Source organism: Thamnophis sirtalis, unplaced genomic scaffold (assembly GCF_051295495.1).
Source record: "Thamnophis sirtalis isolate CommonGarterSnake01/CBP01778 unplaced genomic scaffold, rThaSir2_p1.2 scaffold_6, whole genome shotgun sequence".
Taxonomy (NCBI): domain Eukaryota; kingdom Metazoa; phylum Chordata; class Lepidosauria; order Squamata; family Natricidae; genus Thamnophis; species Thamnophis sirtalis.
In genome coordinates this window covers 33,870,926-33,895,682 of record NW_028261386.1, presented here as the reverse complement: position 1 = coordinate 33,895,682, position 24,757 = coordinate 33,870,926, and the positions used below count along the sequence as shown (strand labels likewise).

The 24,757-nt window shown below is 36.0% G+C and overlaps 1 protein-coding gene across 18 annotated transcripts in view; it reads right to left on the bottom strand.

Moving 5' to 3' along the window:
• NRXN1 (neurexin 1) overlaps positions 1–24,757 on the bottom strand; it is an 828,007-nt gene that overhangs the window by 747,457 nt on the left and 55,793 nt on the right. For 10 of the 18 annotated variants that reach the window (XM_087717540.1, XM_087717541.1, XM_087717547.1 and 7 more), the window contains exon 2: positions 9,506–9,523. The exons of the other annotated variants lie outside the window; for them this stretch is intronic. In XM_087717540.1, coding sequence (XP_087573666.1) covers positions 9,506–9,523 — 18 coding nt within the window. The remainder of the gene's footprint in view (positions 1–9,505; positions 9,524–24,757) is intronic. 18 annotated transcript variants of the gene reach the window in all.

The window sequence follows — 24,757 nt, the reverse complement described above, 5'->3', positions numbered from 1 at the left end:
GTATGAAGCATTGACATACGAATACTTCTTACTGTGTCCAATGAAACTCTTAATAGTAATTGTTGCATATAGCATGAGGAAAATTAACCTGCTAACTTTGCTACATTGTCTTTATTTTATTGAGTAAAATGTAAACGTCTTGGTTAATCAAAGCCATAATCAACGACCAATGGAGTAAAATATTCAAGAGTCCTGTGCTGATGATCATGCAAGTTGTAACTTGGTATTAAAAAAGTACATGATAAATAAAATGAATTAACTAAACAAATAGAGAGAAAAAAACAAAATAATTGCCTCTGAAACTAAGAAAAAATAAGGAAGATATTATTCAAAGTGATTTGATCACATACAGTTATTTTTATGAAGGCATAAAAGAAAAGAAAATATAGACTTAATTATGAAGGTAAGTACTCAAATGTATGGCAAAGGTAAGGTTTTTGCATATGTGTATGGATGCATGGATGTTGCATGTTATAATTCAGTGAAGGATGAAAGAACTTCCTTGAAACATTTTGAATGAATGCAATGAGGATACATGATATGAAGCAATGGGTTAGAACAGCGATGGTGAACCTTTTTTGGCTCGTGTACCATAAGAAGGGAACGTAGGGGGGTCATGTGTGAGCGTGCTGCACCCATAATGCAATGTGCAAACCCCCCAGTGCTTATGCACGCATGAGAGGCACTCCTCCCATGGAGCCTGGGGAGGGTGAAAACAGCTCCCCCCCCCCTGGAAGCCCTCCTGATGCTTCAGGGACCTTCAGGAGGCTTCCCTGAAGCCTCCAAAGGGCAAGAAAACGACCCTACAAGCAAACCAGAAGTCACTTCTGGTTTGCTCATAGGGTTGGTTTAAGCCCTCCGGAGGCTTCAGGGACCTTCAGGAGGCTTCCCTGAAGCCTCCGAAGGGCAAAAAACCCTCCGGTTTGTTCGTAGGATGGTTTTTAGTCCTCTGGAGGCTTCAGGGAAACCTTCTGAAGGTTCCTGAAGCCTCTGGGACCTTAAACCAACCCTCCGAGCAAACCGACAGTCCATTCCCAAACTTCCAATTTACCCACAGGGCCGGTTTTTTGTGCTCTGGAGGCTTCAGGGAAGATCCTGAAGCCTCTGGAGAGCCTCTGGAGGGGGTGGGGGAGGCTCTTTTTGCCCTCTCCATGCTCCTATAAAATCTCTGGAGCCTGGGGAGGGGGAAAATGGCTTTAAAAAAGGCTGGCCAGCTGACAGGGCAACGTGTCATTGGTTCGCCCTCCCGGGGCTAGAAACAAGAAGAGTGAAATTAGAATGCCATTTGGAGATCCAGGAATAAATTAGAACATTGATTACATTTAGTCCTCAATTTGTGACCACAATTAAGCCTGAATTTTCTGTTGCTAAGGGAAACATTTCTTAAGTGAATTTGCCCCATTTTATGACCTTTCTTGCCACATTTGCCACAGAAGGTCACAAAAACAGATCACATGACCCTGAGACAAGAGGCTTCTGGTTAGGCCCGGATTGGGTGAACTGGTAGTGACAGTGGTGGGAGGCTCCACTCACCCTCCTGGATGCTTCTGTGCATGCACAGAAGCATTGTGCATGACTGTGCGTGTGCGCACGAGCGAACCAGTAGTAAGAAAATGGAAACTTAACACTGCCTGGGAGTCTAAGTGTCATAAATATATAACAGTTGCAAAGCATCTGAATTTTGATCATGTGTCTCATAGATGCTGCAACGGTTGTAAGTGTGAAAAATAATCATGTCACTTTTTTCAGACCTGTTAACATTTATAACAGTCACTAAGTGAACGGTTGTAAGTCGAGGACTACCTGTATTTGACAAACAAATAGAATGTTTTTTTAATACCAGTTTTAAATGTTTTTTATTCATACTTACACTGTAAAAACATGATTAATTTACTTGTTTATGATAAAAGACTAGGAGAATCAGTGAAGGTGACAAAAGGGATGAGAAGATCTGATTGTGGAACGGATCATTATTTGCCAGTATAAACACTAATACTGAGAAAAATGATCTTGGAAAAAAGAAAGAGAGAAAAGTAGAAAAAACTGAAGTGAATGAAGAACAATGACAGGAAGAAATGGTACAAACCCTTTATGAAAAATAATTTAAACAAAATGAATGGAAGGAGAATGAAAGAAAAAGTAATACAGACTGTTTGCAAATGAATAAAGAGGATTGTGTTATAAAGTGTCAGACTTCACACTTGGCTCAGATCTCTAGGCACTTCTTAACCCTTAGTTCACCTTTCGACTAAACTAGATGGAAAAGTCCCAGATAAATCTGCCTAGATTAGAAACTGTGTTGCAGACAAGAATGAAGCCTTAAACAACAATTGACTGCCAAATGTAAAGCAAAGAAATTACAATTCTCCAGGTTTTAAGCTCCAAGCTTCTTCCTCTCAGCTTTCCAAATTAACTAATTATTGGCCTTGGGCATCAAAGGTTTGTTTAAAATAGTGATCTTCTCTAGGCTGGGCTTCTGCTTCACACCAAGTACCACAGTAGTATGTGGTGATATTCTAATGAGAAGTAGGAAAAAGATGCCTGATAGAATGAAGAAGTAAGACAAATTTAAAGAAAGTAAGAGAATGTTACTAAAATGAGGATGAGAGAAAGGTATCTATATCTATATCTATACCTATATCTATCTATCTATCTATCTATCTATCTATCTATCTATCTATCTATCTATCTATCTATCTATCTATATCATCTATATCATCTATATCTATAGTGTTTCCCTGAAAATAAGACAGGTCTTATTTTCTTTTGACCCCCTGAAATAAGCATGTGGCATTATTTTTGGGGAGGTCTTATTATTTTTGAGGTGCAGGAGGCAGGGAGTGTGGTCACCTCATGGCTGCTGCTGTGTTGCAATATTTTCGGGGAGGACTTATTTTCAGGGAAGGGATTATTTTAGCACATGCACTCAAAAGCCCAATTGGGCTTATTATCTGGGGAGGTCTTATTTTCAGGAAAACAGAGTAGTTGTTATAAATGTAATCAGAGAAAGGCAAGTGTAGTTATAATTAAAACAAAAGAATGATCTTTAGGGGAAAGGCTAAAATAGGCTTCATTGCCTCACATAGCGAAATCATTTTGGTATATTAACCTTGATCAGTTTTGACATGCATCAGCTTTTAATGTTTATGCACTGCTCTATTAGGCCATGAACACTTTGCTTGGATATTACTTTTGCTGTGTGTGAATATCTGCAATTATACACACGGTTACGTATAAAGAATTTTGATTGATTTCATTCATACCAGTTCACACTGAAATGTGCACCACTATATAACCTAATTTTTCTTCTCTAGATGGATTTTTAATCAGTTTTGAAAACAATCACTTAATTAGGATGTAAATTCTGTAATCAACCTATGCAGATGGTTGATTGAGAGAGTGTTTCTGCCTGACCTCGCAGATAACCTGAATGTCAAAGCCTCTAATATTTTAAGTGCTCTGTTGGTAACAGGCTGGCAGGGAAAAAGTCAGGAAGTCTAATTTACCATCATTTTGCCATTTTGAATCATTTATTTGTTTATTTTTTTCCTTATGGGTTGGGGTTTGCCTAGTTTTAAACCAATTCTTGGACATGCTGAATTACCATGAAGGCTTTGACTCATTCAGCATCAGTGCTTCCCTCAATTTCTTCCCATGCCATGCCCTCTGCTCCGGCACTGTTAGACTGTAGATGGAATCACAGATATTTCTATAGGGTCTAGGATTTGGGAAACAATGACAGGATTCCTCTCCAAACCCAAAGCACATCTGAGGAAGCCAGATTCACTTAACAACTGCAGTGATTCACTTAGAAACTCTGGAAAGAAAGGTGATAAAATGGGACAAAATTCACTTAGCAACTTCTTTTGCATAGCAATAGAAATTTTGGGCTCAACTGTGGCTGTAAATCAAGGATTACCTGTACTTAAAGAGATTAACTTGTTTGCTAATTGTGTTTTCTCCTCTTCCAGTTTAAACAGGAAGTGAGGTAGTCATTGCCTACAACCATTTGAAGTTACAATGGCACTGAAAAAAGTTACTTACAACCAGTGGTGGTTTGCTAACCTGTTTACTACTGGTTCATTCGTGCTTACATGCATGCTCACATGCAATGCTTCTGTGCATACGCAGAAGCATCTGGGCGGGTGAGTGGAGCCTCCTGCCATCACCACTACTGGTTTGGCTGAACCAGGCCAAACTGGGAGCAACCCACCTCTGCTTATAACCATTGCAGTTAAAACTATTGCAGAACTGCCATAGTCACATGATTAAACTTCAGAAACTTGACAAACCACAAGTTTTTACTACAATGGCAGCATCCCAGGGTCAAGTGATTGCCATTTGCTACTTTCGCATCTGGCTTGTGACAAAGTCAGAGGAAGCAAATCAAAGCCACAGGGGGGAGGGAGGGAGCTGGATTTGCTTAATGACCACATAATTACCATAGTAACTGCAGTGATTCATTTAACAATCATGGCCAAAAAAGGTCATAAAATCAATTGTGGCTAACTTAACTGGCTTCCTTAGCAATGGAAAATCTGGTCCAAAATGGGATTGTAAATCAGGAACTACTTGTAATTGTTGAACCACAAGGATGATGTTACTTGGCGGTTTTAAGTTCTGCTGATCTTCTCTTTGTTGGTTACTTTTTTCTCATTAGATGATAGACATGTTGATGAAGGTAGCAGACGGAAATGGAAGGAGATCACATAGTAAGCAAGCTTATATATGAATAAATGTGTATGGATGTAAGTGATACAATAAGTGAGAATATGTAAACATCAATGTCTGGCTCTGCAAATTCATCCTAACTACAAATGTTCTTCAGACACTATTTTGCAACACATGAATAGTAGCATGAATCTTGTTTTTTCCTCCTTATGAATAATTAGGTTAAAAAAATTGATTAAAGGAGAAAATTCTTAATCTTTTTTACTGAAGTGATCCCACAGAGTGCAATGAAAAGCCAGCTGATTTTCCATGAGCTTCCATGTTTGCCTCATTGGGTTTTCAAAGGCATTTCCTTTCATTAAATAGTTGGCATGGTTTTGCTTAAACTGCCATATCTTTCTTTAGAACATATTACAATAACTATTAAAGCCATTTTCCTGAAGTGGAGTGGTTCTGTTTCTATTACTTATGAACCATATGGTGTTTTTGGTAGTCCACAAGAGAAGAGTTCCTTCTCTCCTTTGCTTCCTGCCTGGGCTACACAATTGGCAAAAATACAATTAGACCACAACAGATGGTGGATACTGTTTTCTCCTTGGTAGGTGGCTCATCAGATTCCCTGTAAACATCAGATAAACAAAACACTAATCTGCTGTAACTTTTCCATAAAGTTACAGAATCTGCACATACTTATAGATGTTTTATTAGCTAAAAAAATATACTTACCAATATACTAACTTAGCAAGATTATGTGCTATTTTTTGTTATTTGCTTTGGAAGATGTTCTTAAAAATATTTATTAAAGCAAGTCTGTCTCTTTCTGCCATTTCAATAAAATAAATTGTACACAGTCTAAAGGAATTTGGATCACAATCATATTCTCAGGAGTCCTTATTATGTGTGAGAGAATAGTGGTATAAGAGGCAATAGTTAAAAAGATGCTACTTATTAATAAGCAATGTTTATTTAATTTTTTGTGATATTGGAATAAATTAAATTCAATGCCAACTGAAAGTCATTGTAAACACAATATTTCAAATGTTAAACTGAGATTGGATAGACTCAGGTTCATGACTATCCTTAGTTGTGATTGATTTTAAAAATGTAAATCTCTCAGCATAACCTATTCATGGGGATGTTGTTTAAAAAAAGATGAGAGTGCTACATATGCCATCTTACACTCATGGAAAAATAATGGAATATACATCTAATGAATAAGAAAAATGAAATTTCATGAACAAAGTGGTAAATGCATTTGGGTCAATATTAAAGATTTGGGGGGGAAATGACATTGATATAGGTCTATACTACAGGCCACCCAACCTAGCAGAGGAAGTAGTTGAACTTTTTGCTAGTCAGCTAACTAAGGTATGTAGGAAGCACACCACAATAGTAATGGGAGATTTTAACTACCCTGACATCAACTGGGAAACAAACTCTGCACCAAGTGGAAGATCCAACAGGTTCCTAATGAATCTAGTAGAAAACTTTGTTTCCCAAAAAGTAGAGAAGAGAACAAGGGGATCGGCCATATTAGATTTAATTCTCACTAACAGAGAGGAAATGATAGGTGTTGAAGCCATAGGAACTCTGGGGGGCAAGTGACCATGCAATATTGGAATTCAACATTATGCAAACACAAGTAGTAGAACAAAGTCAAACTAGAGGCTTGGATTTTAAGAGAGCTAATTTCAATAAACTTAGAGAGAGCTTGGGAAGAATTTCATGGATGAGAATCCTTAAGAGGAAAACAACTCAAGAAGCTTGGGAAATTTTGAAAAAATGAGATTACAAAAGCTCAGTCTAGCACAATACCAATGAAGAAGAAAAATAACAGTTCCCAAAAGAAACCAGCACGGCTGCATAAAGAACTCTCTGACAAATTGAAAGACAAAAAAGTTAAGTATAAAAAGTGGAAAGAGGGGGACATTACTAAGGCAGAATATCAGCAAATAGGCCGAGCCTGTAAAGATGAAGTAAGGAAAGCTAAGGCTCACAATGAAGAAAGGCTTGCCACAAAAGTAAAAAATAACAAAAAAGCTTCTTCCAATATGTTAAAAACAAGAAAAGGGTTAATGAAACAATTGGTCCATTGCTCAGAGAAAGTGGCAAGAAAGTGACAAGCAACAGGAAGAAAGCAGAAATATTTAACTCATTTTTTGCATCTGTCTACACAAAGGGATAAAACAGTCCAACCGATCAAAAACAGCACCACAAAAATCAGATTAGGAACACAAGTTGAAATAGGGAAGAAAATGGTAAGTGAGTACCTGTCTACCCTAGATGAGTTCAAGTCACCAGGATCGGATGGATTATACCCCAGGGTTCTGAAGGAACTAACAGATGAGATCTCAGAACCACTGGACTATATCTTTCAGAGATCCTGAAGCACCGGGGGAACTGCCAGAGGACTGGAAAAGAGCTGATGTGGTTCCCATCTCAAAAAAGGGAAAAAATAGATCCAGGAAACTATAGACCTATCAGCCTGACCTCAATATGGGAATAATTCTGAAAAAGATAATCAAGCAATGAATTAGCGAACACCTAGAAGTAAACAAAGTAATAGCCAAAAGCCAACATGGGTTTGTCAAAAACAGATCATGCCAGACTAATCTTATTGCATTCTTTGACAAAGTGACAAAATTAGTGGACCAGAGGAATACCATCGATATAGTTTACTTGGTTCAGTAAGGCATTTGATAAAGTAGACCATAACATACTACAAGGTAAAGTAGAAGAATGTGGGTTGGACAGCATCACCACCAGATGGATCCGTAACTGGCTGACCAACCGCACTCAACGTGCAGTCCTCAATGGAACTGCATCTACATAGAGGGAAGTATGCTGTGGAGTACCCCAAGGCTCTGTTTTAGGCCCAGTACTCTTCAACATCTTCATCAATGATTTGGATGAAGGAATAAATGGGGAACTCATCAAATTTGCAGATGACACCAAGCTGTCCAGGATAGCCAACACTCCAGGCTTAAGATAAAGAAGGATATTGACAAACTTGAAGATTGGCCACTATCTGATAAAATGAAATTCAATGGTGAAAAGAGTAAGGTTCTACATTTAGGCAAGAAAAATGAAATGCACAGGTACAGTATAGGTGATACCTTGTTCAATAGTAGTAACTGTGAGAGGGATCTTGGAGTCCTAGTGGACAACCATTTAAATATGAGCCAGCAGTGTGCAGCAGTTGCCAAAAAAGCCAACACAGTTCTAGGCTGCATAAACAGAGGGATAGAATCAAGATCATGTAAAGTGTTAATACCACTTTATAATACCTTGGTAAAGCCACACTTGGAATACTGCATTCAGTTTTGGTCACCACAATGTAGGAAAGATGTGAAGACTCTAGAAAGAGTTCAGAGAAGAGCAACAAAGATGATTAGGGGTCTGGATACTAAACATATGAAGAACGGTTGCAGGAACTGGGTATGTCTAGTTTAATGAAAAGAAGGACTAGGGGAGACATGATAGCAGTGTTCCAAAATCTCAGGGGTTGCCACAAAGAAGAGGGAGTCAAACTATTCTCCAAGGCACCTGAGGGTAGAACAAGAAGCAATGGGTGGAAACTAATCAAGGAGAGAAGCAACTTAGAACTGAGGAGAAATTTCCTGACAGTTAGAACAATTAATCTGTGGAACAGCTTGCCTCCAGAAGTTGTGAATGCCCCAACACTGGAAGTATTTAAGCAGATGTTGGATAGCCATCTGCCTGGAACTATATAGGGTTTTCTGCCTAGGGAGGGGATTGGACTAGAAGACCTCCAAGGTTCCTTCCAACTCTGCTATTGTATTATTGTATTAAATACACAAATGAATAGCCCTTCTTGCAAAACTAGAAACTAGTGTGAACAATTTGAGAATATGATCCATTATCTTGAATATGGATCATGTCCTGCCTCTACCATGTAAAGTAATAAAACTAAATCACACCCTCTCTATCCAATAGTAGTATATACACTCCTAACCACAGTAATATAAGCAATAATCCAAAATATTATCATGTAACCACAGAGAATGCAGTGAATTCAGTTTTGTTTTTCTTATTGTTGTTTTTCCTCTGCTTGATTTCATTAAAAAATGTAAAGTCATGAAAGTTTATGGAAATGTAGAAGGGAAATTTCCCCTTTCCTCTTTCTTGAAGCAGTTCCTTAATGTCAAAGTTAAAATTGAACTCTATGCTTATAAGAAAGGCTTATAATATATTTTGAATTAATATATAGTGATTTCTAATTGTAGATGCACTGATTATGAAGACAAAGTCAATACCACATCACAATGTAGGTTTTTTTTTTAAAAAATAATCAATGCAACTTCAAAAGCAACTTATAGCATACTATGACCAATTTTTAAAGAGAAAAATTAGGGAACCATATAAATTCTTATGTATATCCAGGATAGTTTCTTAATTGTTGTCTTAGTTTTAGATATAATATGTTGATTATAATTTTTTAAAATATAAAATTGGACTTTATTTGGTTATCATGTTATAATTCATTAAAGCAACTTGTATATGAAGTCAACCACTTAATAAGTTTACAAAGCACAAATATGTGGTACTTGACTTCTACTTTCCCCAATTAAAGCAAGATATCATTTGCATTTTAGCAGTGAATTTTCAGTTGGCAGGTGAGGGTGGGTAGCAGAGAAATATCCAGAACCCTGATCTTAAGATTTCAACACTCTCATAAAGGAAGAACAAAATAAACTTACCGTTTTAATGATAAGATGTATCATTATAAACACTAACCTGGAGGCAAAACACTAAAGAGAAGGGATATGCAAGGAAAGAACAGAGCTTAAAAAATAAGATAGAAATCACCCACCTTTCACATAGTTGTCTTCTGAAAGCACATAACAAGGAAGGAGAGAAAGGGGAAAAACATTCATTAAGCAGCATGCAGACTGGAACTTGCCTTTGCATGTTAGCATCATGCAAGGCATCAAACACCACATGCAAGTGATCCATTGCTATTATCCAAAAGGAAGCAGGGCAGGGGAGACCCGAAGCAAAGGGAAGCAGTGTTTCCTCAATTAAAAGGAAAAGGGAATCCCACACAATATGGAAGAAAAACAAAACATGCCATTTCTCAAATGAAAGGAGAGTTTGATAATTAAATGGGCCTCTGCTGTATCTGGATTCAGCTGTCATAATTTTTTTTAGATCAGTCAAGCATTGAATTTTCTACATGAACAAAATTTTAAACTGAGCAAGAGAGAAAGCTGCTGGGATTCAAGTTTATCTGAAGGGTTCATCCTCTGGATTTAAATCCTTTTCTAAGAGGGTAAAAAAACTATTCAGGAGCTAAAGGAAAACCAAATGGAAAACTCAAAGTCAAGAAATCCTATTTATTATCCTTACATATTTCATTAGAAATGTTCTTGCATTAGAAAAGATAAGAGCTGTTTATTTGGTTTTGTTTTCTTAGTTTCTCTGCTCCTGTGATTTTTTGTTTGCTTTGCTTTGTTCAAGATGACCTTTTTATATTATTCATCTTTGTATTACACAGTACTTCATCTATTAAATGGCTCTACCTACAGATTAAAGACACAGGAGAAGCAGAGCTGTTAAACATTAAGATTAAAATGGAACCCTAATTTAAAATACTCTCTGGTTCTAAATTTGGTAAATTGGTTTGAGCTAAACCTTCTACAAGAATAATTACATCACCCATGTATTTTACTGAGTGTTATTATATACTGCATATTTTAAAATTGTACTATTTGAAAAAAAAATGGCCAGTTTCTTAATAACTTTAAAAAAATTTAAATCCAGATGGGCAATAAATATTGAACATGGAATACACAGTTATGGGAATAAATTGTTAATGGTTTGTGAGTTGTGTTTAGCCTGCTACATCAAATGGTGTACAGGAGTGCAATATAAATGGTTGTGTGAATTACAATCACACATAGAGTCAAACAAGAATTCTTAACCCCACAGGTCATTTTAAAATGAGATAACATAAATGTACATAACCCAATATTAGTGTGATCATGACATACAATAGAGAATAGAAACTGGCAAACAAGTAGTATCCAACAGATCAAACTAATTTAAGTAGAGGTGATATGAATTTACAGTAAGAGCTAGCTTACTTTAAGGCTATACTTTCTGCCTGAGATTATTATAACAGAGTTACTGTCAATCTCTTGGCAAACTACATTTGTGCTTGTTGGACTGAATTTGGTTTCATATAATACTAGCAAGCATAAATTAATCAATTGATAACCAAAACATAGGAGGTCAATTACGAAAAGAAACAAAAGTCGACAAACCACAAGACAGATCAGTCAGAATTAATCATATTTGATCCTAATATCTCTTTAATATTTATATCTTATGAATGTCCATATAGAAAAGAAATAGGACTTTACTTCATTTCAGTTCTTAATCAATTCCATCACATTTGAAACTTACACAGATATCATATGGTTTCACTTGTAATGCTATTCATACAATGTTACATTTACTATGTACAGTGTGTCACATCTCCCCCTCAATATCATCTCCGGATTTCAGAAGGTCCTTCAAAACACATCTTCAAAAAACTCTGTTCCTTTCATGAATCACCATCATTTTCCTTATCATCATTTTTTTTTACTGCTGGCCAACAAACCAGCAAGAAAGCCATGGAAGTTATAACTGCTCTGTCCTACTAGCATTAATTGCTCATTCCAGTTGAACAGGCAAGACACTGGAGAAACAATTTTAAGAAAAAGAGCAGAACTAAAAGCCTCTGTCAGTGGATATCCTGAGGATACCAGTACTCAGTACTCAGAATGGATCAAAAATTCAGTCCGAAGCTACTGGCCTTGCTAAAGAGATTATCCTTCCTTTATTATTTTTATAAATAACTCAAGGCTGGAAGCATATCTAATTTTCTTTCCTCCCTTAGCTTGCCCTCCACGACACTCCCCCAGCACATGTTCTTTATGCCTCTTCTGCTTAACAACGCCTACATCTTGGGGTTATGACAGCAACTGGGACTGCCTGGCTTTGTCATCGGTAAGTTACACAATCACAAGACATCACACTTTATAACTATATTGTTTAGTGAGGGCAATCCCAGTCCCAACTGCCATCATAACCCAAAGTCTCCTTGTACTGAATGCTTCAACCATCCTATTTTTGGGGTGTGTGTGGGGGGAAATAAGATGATCTGTGACAGTCAAAACATATTAATCATTTCCATGATTGGATAATTTGGAAGAACAGAAGAAAGAAAGAATCTGTCAAATAGTTATAAAGATTGACCAACATTATTTCTACAGGATTTCACAAAGGCAATGTCTTGTTTTATCCTTCTTGGAGATGTTAGAGATGGAATCTGGATTTTGGAGAGACACTCTTCTGTCCCCCCCCCCCTTTTCGCTTTTTATTGTTTCTCTTATTTATTTAATTTATTGATTAATCAAATGTATTGATTAATCAACTGTTAATCAAATATAGCTGCCCATCCCACTGAAGGCAACTCAGCATGGTGAACAACTATCAAATAAAACAATGACTAAAATCAAAGGTGTACAAAGTAAAAAAAACCTCATTGATAAGTATGATAAAAATGAAAGATACAACCACAGGAGAGGGAGAATAAAAATGGCTACCTCCATAATGGAGCCATCTGAGCAGGTTTCCTGTTGCCTGGCAGATCCAATCCTGACAATCTAGCCAAAACATTTAGGGTTTTGCAAAAGATTGATTGATTGATTGATTGATTGATTGGCTGCCCATCTTACCACAAGGTAACTATTGATGGCTTATGAAAAGAGATGGAGCTAATCTAATTTCTGGCGGAGCAATGTTCCATAAAGTGGTTGCCATAGCAGAGAGGGAACTTCTTCTGGAATCCACCAAATGAAGATCCCTAGAGAATGATACCCACAATGTGCCAACTCTGACAGATCTAGTGGATGCACTAATGCAACCAACAATAGAAGAACAGCAAACAGCACAGTCCCATACTGTGAAGGGCTTTAAAGGTGTAACATGTGCTGCTCTAGGACTCACATAACTGCCTGCACGATTACATTCGGCACCAATTGAAGCTTCCAGATACTTTTGAATGGTGTTTAAATATAGTTTTTCTCCATGTGTATATTGATAACCATTCAAAAGAGACATTTAAAAGGATAATAAAATCAGTTGAATGTCATAACTCAAATTGAGGTTGGGAGTGGAGGAAGATTTTATTGCACCACACAGAACCTTTAGAGTAAAGTGCAACAGGATTATATTCCAGCATTAAGTGTGCATTGGGTTTGCACTTTGCACATTGGATTCTCTTACTTTCTATATGTAGAAAGGTTTTGCATGTGGGTCTTTCCTAGAGATGCCAAAATCTAAATGAGCTCATCAGAATTAGTTTTTCTTTTCTGTATAGCTTAATTGATATTTAATGGTTGTCTGGATTTTTGCAGCCAAGATAACGTATACTGATAACCCTATTCTTCCCAGAATATAATGTCATAATAGCATACAGAAATAATTACCTTTTATTTATCCTCATTACATTTTGTAATGAGTACAGATAATCTTTGACTTTCAACAGGTTGCTTAACAATCATTTGAATTACAACAGACCCCCCCAAGCTACTTACAACCAGTTTTCAAAATTGCAACAGCCACATCACACCATACCCATATGATTGAATTTTGTGTGCTTGGCAACCAACTCGCCTTTACAACTGTTTAGAGTGTCCTACAGTCATATAATTGCTATTTGCTTTTTTTTGCCAGTTTTTGTTTCTGGCAAAAACACTCCATTAGGGAAAATTGATTCCTTTAATACAGGAATGTCAAACTGACCACCTGCAGATGTCATGCACAGGCCATTAGGGGAAAACATTGTGAAATGTCATGTGACAGCAACAATAATGCTGAGGGTTTGACACCTGTGCTTTAATAGTTACTGCCAAAAATGTCAAAAAACCATGTGTGGTTAGTGATGCCTCATTTTATGACCACAATGACTTATGACCATAATTCCAGGCTCAGATATTGTCATAATGTCATAAATCAAGGATTACCTGTACCTCCCAGATGTCTGACCAGAAGGATCTGAATAAGTTTCTATATGCCACTAAAATCCTCCCAACCCAAGTATTTACTTGTTTTCCCTGATTAATTAATAGAAGTATAGGCAGAAACAAATCACTCAAGATTACATGGAACATACTTGCGCTATGTTGTACCCATATTTGAAATTCTAAATTACTAGAATTTTTGAATCATAATTGGATAAATGTAAATAAAAAATAATAAAGTGAATATGTAAAAAAAATCTTCATATTTCAATGGCAGTATCAACTTGCAAAATGACTTCAACTGGAACGACACTTAATTTTGCTTCATTTCTTGGTTGTCATTCAGGAGGGGGTGGGAACTTAGGAATGTGATGCCTCAGCTGGCTAGTCATAACATCTACCAGCCAGCAGGTGAACCAAAGTCATGTCATCAGACACCTGTCAGAGCTGGGCGGGAACCAACAACTGGACAGATTGGTCCATGTGACCTGAGAGACTTAGGGGTGAATGAGGAAATACTATTCTTTTAACTATCCCTATACATGGAAATAATTTAGAATAGCTTCATCCTTCTAAGTACTGATATGATGTACTCAATAAAGGGATTCTTGAATCTGAGCCAAGCTTCAGACTCTTGACTTCCCATAATTCATTACTCGAAACCATCACGTCCAGTCTTCATCATACCCTCATACAGATTGATGGTATATTTCCTACATAAATTAAAGATTCAATAGTCTATTCTAGATTGTAAGCCCCTATATTTTGTATTCATCCATATGTAACATATATGTAAGTATTAATGATATACTGAGGGGTTTTTAAATAGTTGGGAACTGTTCAGAGTTTGATAAAAGTCGAGTGGCTATATTAAAATTACTAAATATTTTAAATAAATAAATAATTGGCAATATTGTCTTGTATTGCTTTTTCCCAGAAGCGCTTTATAAAAATATGATTCAAACCCTTTTTTTGAGGGGCAATTCTCCCTTTTTCTTTCTTATGTGCAATTTTTCATCTATCTGTAAATGAAGCTCCATTAAACAGGATTCTGCTCAATCTGTTTTGAATACTAGCACTAAACTTTATGAGAATATAACTCCTAGAATGTACCAAATTTCCTTCTCCATCACTGAATAATTGTTCATAATATATACTGTCATAAAAATATGTATCTGCTACTTCAAATGTGATTTCAAGCTAGTATCTTTGCAGAACGGAAAAAAATGACTAAATAGTTCTGATTTTAATATTTTATTTATTTATATCCCATTTTTATTATTTTATAAATAACTCAAGGCAACAAAAATATCTAATACTTCTTTCTCCTTCTATTTTCCCAACAATCTGGGAAAGTGGTTGGACTGAAAGAAAGTGACAAAGCCAAAGTCACCAAGCTGGCTTTTTTGCGTACCATGTGACTAGAACTCCCAGTTCCCTAGCTTCGAGTCTAGTGCCTTAACCACTAGACCAAACAGCTAGCAGGCTAGAGGAGTGAATGAAAAAGTGATGATGATGCAATTTATCAAACATGAAATGTTCCATGCATGATTAATTTAAAAAAAATATCTTGCAAAGAACAAAGTTGAATTTTATCTCTCAATTTTGGGTTTAATGGTTTTGATTACTATGGCTACAATCTATATTATAGTTTCGTAGTGAAAAAAGCCACTGAAGAGAATGAAATTTACTTTGAAATAATTGGTCATCATTTATTAGCATTATCTGAGTACTGCATACCAGTTCTTGTCAAATTAGCATTCTCTAAAGACTGCTTGCTTTGAAAATGCAGCCTCTGCCACTTTTTATTCCACATCCATCATCCACCCCATCTTGGTACGTATTTTCTTTTTAAATACAGTTAAGCTGGAAATGTTTTAAAAACCCATTTAAAAACTATTTGTTCGTTGGAAAAATGCTCTCAAGATCGGAAGTTTCAATCTAAAAAGGAAGGCATATGCTTTGCAATGGCATGATCTTACTTTCTTATTTCGCTCCTCAGCAATATCACTGGCTCACTTCTGCATCTTAAAATTTTCTAAGCACATTCAACTTTATCTGAAACAATAAAAATATATTTCTATGCATTCTACATTTTAAATTAATGACCCCCCTCAAAAAAAGCCTTACAAAATGGTTGTTCAAACTCTTCTTGAAAACTGCCAACTCTATTCTACTTTGCTTTTACTCTACTTTTATTTTTATTTTAATCTTTTGAGTCATTTTGCATAATTTCCATGTCGCTGGGAAATTTAGATTTCTGAATCTAAATTCAGATTTGGATTGAATCTCTACAAATCCCTACAAATTGAATAAATGTTTATTTATAGAGAAGATAATCATTGAACCAATAATTAAACTATTGGCTACACAGGGAAGCATTTTAGACTTTTCAGCTTGGCAGTTTGTTGTGCCAGTATAATCCTACTTCACCAGGCAATAGCTATTCATGCTATAATCACCACTCATCTGGACTACACGCTGTTCATTGAGACAGCATCAACATGCCACTTGCTCTTTGGAGACAACATCAAAGCTATAGCTGTGACAAAATGCAGCTGGAGTATTAACAGATCAACCCTGTCAGCGCAGAATAACACCTTTGGTAACTACATTGGTTACCAGAAGTCTTCTCGGCTGAGTTCAAAATGCTGCTTAAAATAAAATCTGTCTGTCTGGTTTGATGGTTATGGTTATGGCCTGCTAAGAGTATCCTTGCTTTTGTGAGTTATTTAGGGTAGAAAGTGGGAGGCTCTTTACTTGTAGTACACCCCACTTTATAAAATTCTCTTCCCCAGAGTTATCCTCCTGATTTTTTGTAACTTCTTAAAAACAGTGCTCTTTCATGACATCTTTGGTCCAAGCTAAATGAGGATGCCATACTAGTCTTAAAATTGTGTTGTATCAGTCAAGGTTTTGTTTTAATTGTGATGCTGTTGTTCTTCTAACTTTTTTTGCAAAGTCTATTGGAACTTATTAAAAATTCTTTTAAAAAAATAAACACAAGACTAATTTTTGTTGCATGAAGTTAGTTTGATATATATCAATGATGGGATTCAAATAATTTAACAACTGGTTCTCTGTCCTAATGACCAGCTGGGTAGGTGTGGCTTGGTGGTCATGTGACAGGGTGGTCATGGCTAACTCAACATCACTCACGTCGATGGACACTTCACCTTAGCTGTTATAATGTAATAAGGGTTAAATGGAGAGAGGGTTTCTGTAAGCAGGGCAATAAAGATTAGGCTAGAAACAACACCAGAATCTTTCCTTCCTGCCTTCCTTACAGGATTAGCGCTATAAAGTGGGGAAAAAACCAAAATGAGATTTCTTCCAACAATCGGTTCTCCTAACTGCTTAGAAAGTTAACAATCAGTTTTCCCAAATAGGTGTGAACTAGCTGAATCCCACCACTGATATATATGCTTTCTGTGTTGTTTTAATTTTAGTTACTCCATAAAATAAAAAATCAGCAATTAGCAATTCACCTACTCCATATTTATTAGAGAAATAGAAATAAACAGCAATAAATAATGTATGTATGTATGTATGTATGTATGTATGTATGTATGTATGTATTTATTTATTTATTTATTTATTTATTTATTTATTTATTTATTTATTTATTTATTTTGTGAAAAGAGAACTATAAGAGGTATCTGGTAGACTCATAGTGCTGATTGATAAATAAAACAGTCACAAGTGATTCATTTTAAAAGCCACTAAAAGTCATAAAGGAACCTAGTACCTTGAGTATCTATACAAGATGCATTTTAAAGCTCTGCATCTGTAAAAGTTTAATAAAAACATTAAAATTGAAAATTATATTGGTGGCTTTATCTTTATTGTTTGAGCACTATATACATTTACTCCAATAAAGCATAATAAAGCTGCTGCATTTGATATCACAACCTATAAAGGTATTTGTTTAAAGCATATTTTTTAAGATAAGAAATATAATAATCAAATAATTTATTATCCAGAAAAATGATACTTAAAAAGTGATGCTAAGTCTATTTGTACCATTATTATATTCTAAGAATTAGTTAGAATAGCTCATGATAAAATAATTTTTTAAAAAAAATTGCTTTAAACAACATTTCAGGTGGCTCAGTGGTTAAATGCAGCACTGCTGGCTACTTCAGCTGACTGCAGTTCTGCAGTTCGGCTGTTCAAATCTCACCAGCTCAAGGTTGACTCATCCTTCCATCCTTCTGAGGTGGGTAAAATGAGGAACCGGATTGTTGGTGGGGGCAATATGCTGACTCTGTAAACCGCTTAGAAAGGGCTGAAAGCCCTATGAAGCGGTATATAAGTCTAACTGCTATTGCTATTGCTAAATATATATTTCAGTAATCTATTTATCACATCAGGGAACAATTGTGATAAAAGTGATGATTATGATAATATATTATTGCAGTCTGAGATCAAAATATATAATAAAAGCATATTTCACAATCACATTCTTACAAATATTAGATTATATATAGGTTTGGTTGTTTGAATGTATGCATGTGAGATATGTGTGTGAGGCAGTAAGAGTGGGATGCCATATTGGTGCTGATTGATGCTGCAGGCTTCTCAGATTCCTGTTCCAGGAGTGTGTGGTGAACTCACTATGAGGTTCGAAATCCCAAGAGAGAATGGTGGCCTTAGTCAGGGGAAGAGATGGTGGGAGAGATGGAATGGCCTGCCCTTTGGGACCATGGAAACATTTTTTCTTAAAGTTGCCACATTCCACTTCCTTGATCTCAGTTCTGACACTCTGTCAACTGACCTTCAGTGGTCCTGGTCTCTGGCTGCTTCAACTGTTTATCAGGTTAGTCTGTAATAAGACCCCCACCACCTAAGTTTTGATTGTTGATGAATGGGCTGACCTGGCATATATTACCATGATCTGCCTAGATTCTGAAGTGGAAGAGCTGCCTTTTCTAAAATTTGCCCAACTGGATTTTTAGAGTGTTATCAACTGAGACTCTGGGGCAGACATGGAGGTGATTGTCACCAGCAACTCTTATAGTTTTCTCCTGACTTGCCACAGATATCCTAGTTGTTAGATACTGTTCATTAAGTTGGCTCTGGGAATCAGTTGGGATTCTTGCTGTTATACCTATCTACTTGGTTCATAGCAACCTCCCAGCCTGACTTCCTTGCTTCCATTGCTGGGTTGGTGTTAAGTTCTCTAGAATTAGGGTTCTATGGAATTATATTCAGACTTCTTGTGGAATGAGGTCTGGGTAGGCTCTGGGGCTTCCGGCTTCCATTACGGAACCTTACTTGGGACAGTGGTCAAACTCCAGATTTAGTGCTTTTATCAAAGCAGTAACAGTGTACTCTGAAACTGAGAGAACTTTCAGTGTTCCTTCCAGATAACCCCCTGATTTCTATGGGATTCCCTAGGAATACTATCCACTGCAGGTAGGCTGGACTGATTAGACTGAACCACTCCAAGTAATTAACAGACCCAGCTGGATTTCAGAAGGAGCTGGGGTTAGTCCTGTTGGTCTGCCATATGCAATATATCTTCTCATGGATCCTGTCACTCCCTGTGGTTTACGGAAGTCAGTGAAGATGAAATGGGACATAGAGGTCTAAGTTTGTTTCTGGAATTGAACAAAAATGAACTTGACCAAATATTGGATAGGATCATTGTTCAGGCCTAAATTGTGACAGAAAGGGTGTTGACATGTCACTACATCTCTGCCCTCTCTGCATCCCTTGTAGCCCTATTTTGGGTGGCATGTGCTCTCTTGAGTAAAGGTGGTTCAGAAAATCTTTTACAGAGTCATGTGGAAAATTTTGTGCATCATATGTCAGATAAAATTGCTTGGGTTTGTTCCCAGTTGGACACTGACCTTCTCACATGAACAGTTTGAACATTAGACCTGAGGAAATTGGCTGGGTCCTGAGGTCTGTGAACTCAGCTGTCTGTGAAGATTCTCAATCATCCAGGTCATGGTTGTTCCAAAGGTACTTTTCCAAAAGGCAACTGAGCTTACTTTGTTTTTTTCCTTGAAAGTGTTTTGCTTTGCATCCAAGAAAGTCCAGTTGCCTTTTAGAGAAGATCTTTAGGTCAAGCACCTTTTCTTTAGATCCCTGCCTGTCCTGGTTTGTCAAGGCAGCCCTGGGTCATGTATCATGTAAGTGAGTTCAGATGGTAGTTAATTCTTATTTGAGATATTCCTTTAACTCTTAAAGAAGACTCTCTACAAGAAGCCATCACAATGGACAATTTTTATCCAGTATTTCACCTCATTTTCTTGGGCAATATGGTTGTGAAAATGGTTGCATAACAGCTTCTGGGTCTTGGAGGGCATTGATTATCAGGATCCTTTTCAGTCAGGATTCAGATGCATGAATGCAATGGAATGAACATTGCTTGTGCTTTTGGATGATCTCTGGCATGGGTGGAATGGAGGAAGTAGTTATCCATCGTTTCCCTACTTGACTTATCAGCAGCTTTCAATATTATCAGTCATGTTAGCCTTCTGGATTTGAGGTAGGGAGCACAGAGTTATGCTGGTTCACCTCCTTCTTTCAGTTCATGATGATTTAGGGAAAGAGGATCCACCTCTGGCTTCTACTATGTAGGTTACTACGGAGATTGGGTTCTTTTTATTTTCCTTTTTAAGAGGCTGCTGGGTGAATTCATCCACTGCCGCTGGGTGAGAAATCATTTATATATCTCTAACCCCTTGAAGAAGGGACACGGTGGCTCAGTGGCTATGATGCTGAGCTTGTCAATCAGAAAGGTTGGAAGTTTGCATCCCTAGCATCACATAATGGAGTGAGCTTCCGTTACTTGTCCCAGCTTCTGCCAACCTATCAGTTCGAAAGAACATAAATATGCAAGAAGAAAAATTGGAACCACCTTTGGTGGGAAGGTAACGGCATTCCATGTGCCTTCAGCATTTAGTCATGCTGGCCACATGACCACAGAGATGTCTTTGAACAGTGCTGGCTCTTTGGCTTTGAAACGGAGATGAACACTGCCTCCTAGACAAGCATATATGTGCGAGGGGAAATTTTACCTTTACTTTTAACCCCTGGCAAATTAAGTAATACCACCTCTCCCTAGTTAGATCAGCCTATGCCACTAGATCTGGCAGAGTAGGCATGTTGAAGGTACAATTAGCTGGGGACCTTCATTTGGTGGGTTCCAGAAGACTTGTTCTCTCTGCCATAGTGCCCAGCTTGTAAATCATTCTTTCTCCTGAAATTATAGAATAACAGAGTTGGGAAGGACCTTAAGGTTTTCTAGTCCAATCCCCTGCTAAGGCAGGAAGCCCTAAATCTCTTCAGACAAATGAATATCCAACATTTCTTAAAAACATCCAGTATTGGCACATTCACAAATTCTGGAGGCAAGTTGTTCCATTGATTAATTGTTCTAACTGTCTGGAAATTTCTCCTTAGATCTAAGTTGCTTCTCTCCTTGATTAGTTTCTACTAATGTGTAATAAAAATCAGTTTAAGGAATTTAGAATTACTTAATTTCTTCTTACTAGGAGGAACAGGCATACAAACTTCATACAAGATGAAAAAAATCAAAATTATAGTTAAGTACCTAAGTAAGTAAATAAAGGAAACTTCTGGTATCTTTTGTAAAAAAAAGTGCTATTAAAATTATCTCTTTTCTGTGTTTATGGAAAAGCTCAATTTATCTATAATCTAGTGGCTGTTTTTGAAGTCATCAAAACAACAAATCATAAGTGCATTTTTCTGCTTCATTCAAAAGGTCTACAACGGATATCCAGTTTTCTTTAATCAAACAGGTTAAGCAGTTCTATCATTCCCAACCTACCCATAGTTTGGATCTGGTATGGGTGAGTAACTTGAAACTCCAGAATCCCTTTTAGCACCCAATAAAAATGGTTAAAATATGAAACAGATGAAACTGGAACATAAGTCACAAGACAGGTATTCAAAAGCCCCAACAACCTATACCCTTCGTGTACATGCATTGAAATAACTATGCACTGGAGATTAAAATGCACTCAGGAATCAGATGGACATCTTATCATAATCAAACAGAAATTTTAAAGGTGATCCTTATTTAAACAAAATGATTTTTGTGAACTAGTTTCTCACCTCCAGCAAAAATATCTAAATAAAATCCAATATTTTTCTCTCTTAAATAAGCATGCCAGAAAACCTTATTTATTTGTTCTTTTAGTGCAAGGTATATGACAAGGTGCAGCCCTATGTTCCTTGAACAAATTTCCAAGAAAGGATTTGTAGAACTATTATCACTACCCATATTAAGAGGAACACCACCATCACCCAACTGGTTTTCCTGGTGCTGATGTTATTGCTGTTATTACATTTTTCATTTTTGGTGTTCTCCTCTCCATTAACAGATCTATTAAACCACCTAAGTGCAGTCACATAATAATGCTAACATCTTATGGAAAAATGGTTTAATACATACAGTACATTACGGTGTATGGAACATATGGAAGTAAACATGTTTTGATTGCAACTGGTTATTACTTTCCCTTGTGGAGATCTGTTAGGGATCAACCTTGATATTTCAGATTCAGAAGCTGAAGAACCTGACACGACAGAATGACAGTCTGCATTATTGGTATAAACAGAAGTGAATGTACTTGAAGAGACACACAGATGCAAGCTGGCCCAAGATATCTGTGTGAGGCAAAGTCCTAAGCCATGAAATACATTACAAAGAGTAAAGCAGTAAAAGCCAGGCCATCTACTTGAAAAACAGATATGTGATGGGATGTTAGTTTGCCAACTATTTGTGGTAAATAATATTCCACCAACCTTCTTGAGACTAGCACAGCAGCTGAAACTGGGGAAATGATCGCCAGCCACAGATCTCTTTTATTTCAACATAAGGCCAGGGTCTAGAGTTGTTATGTATTGTGTGGTTTCATAAATTGATTTATAAATTAATAAAGTCATGAAATCTTTGGGAAAAGTGTGAAACCTCAAGAATAACTGCTAAGATCAATGTCAATGGATTTCACAGAGGCAATTATATATATATGTATATGTATATGTGTATGTATATATATATATATATATATATATATATATATATATATATATATATATATATAAAAAAGATATTATAAATTGAAGTCATTCAGTATATTTGGACACGGCTCCCATACTTTCCAAGCTAGGGTGAGCCTTTAAAATCTGGGAAAATTTTGACGCAGCGGGTTGTAGAAAGCTATATTGCAAAATAATTACAAAGTAACTGACTTCAAAGCTTGGGGCAGTGAAATATTATGTTTCCTTGGTGCAGCATATATATAGCATATTTAAAACGTCTTTATAAATTTCACTAATACACATCAGACATTAAATATGTAGAATGGTCACAAGATTGAGTCCAAGGAGTCAATTAGTAACAGTTTAAGGACATTATCACACAGTGAACCTGTGACAAAATAAAATATGAATCTGAGAAATATACTTATCATAAAAGTAAATTCCATCCCGTAGGTTTTACTTGAACTGAGGAACTCTAAATTTATTATGGGATGCCCCAGTCTTGACTGAAATTAGCAAACATCATTTTTTCAGATTTTTCTATTAGTTTACTGAGAAGAAAGCCTTCTATTGTCTTAGGATAAAAATTGTGTATCAAATCAGTTCTAAAGCATAAAACAGAAGTAAAGTGGAAGAGATTGGGGAAGGGAGGAATTTGAATTTTTTAGTTTATTTTCTATGTATGATGTTAGATCATCTCATAGTTGATCTGGCTAAAAGAATATAAGATTAAACTCATTCCACATCACTATTTTTACACAGGGAGGCAATCGGTTTCTCTGCCAAATGCATTTGCTTCCATCTGTGCCTGGATTGATTGTTCAAGTCTTTATGGTAAGGGAACATCTTAAGACGTCCCACTAGTGTTTTCATTTTCTCTCACCAGCTGGATTCCAATTAACAGCTTCATGAGTAATTTTGCATATTGGCATTTTGATGAATATATTTCAAATATGTTCCGAATATTTTATATACATTTATTGAGGATTAAACATTTTTTAGTTAGTAGTTTTGGAGTAGTATTTATTCTCTTATTATATTTTAGATTTTGTACTAACATGTTTTAAGTTTTATTTTTTATGATTGTAAGTCATTCACAAGTTGTTACCTTGAGGTAACCTATAAATTTTATAAATAAATTTTAAAAAGCCAATACAAAGCACTCATGATAAGGTTGAAGATAAATGTTAGAAAGATATGTTTTACTTAGGAATCAAAGCAAATTATGTGTCTTCAGGCATTCAGATATTCAAGGAATATAAATGTATGATCTAGAATTCTAGAGAAAGTATCATACTTTCTCCCAGGAGAACTCTGATAGCCTTCATAAAATATTGCATCTGCTATCTTAGTTCTTTATCTGTTCTTTCAGGAGATCTGTAACCTCAACACAAAGATGCTGAATTTATATCCGCAGCTTATATTACAAAATGTTTTATTTTCCTATTAGCTCTTCCATTTTAGGAGCAACAAGTTTATATATATATATATATATATATATATATATATATATATATATATATATATATATATATATATATATATATATATATATATATATATATATATATATATATATATATATATATATATATATATATATATATATATACTATAAAATTTTGTATAATTAAATGCAGCAATGATATTATATAAAATTTGGCATTTGAAAGATCTTTAAATGCATATCTTTTTCTAAAGCAGGCCTGATGACAGTGACATCTGTCATTTTGTTCCTAGTTTAACTTCTGTAAAAATTAATCCTTAAATATGTTTCATTGAAATTTTTTCAAAAGTTATATCTATTACTGCATTCCTTGTCAACCCTTTCATTTTATTTTGTCACTATGCTTTTCAACATATTGAGCATTTCCATGGTATAATTTATTTTAATAATGGGAATGCTGGAGGAGATCAGGAAGAACTAAAAATTAAAAGAAGTAGGTAATTTTTACAGAAAAACTGTATAACTTACACTTCACATTTAAAATGAATAGCTATTTGATATTTTAAAATGGTATGAAAACCAC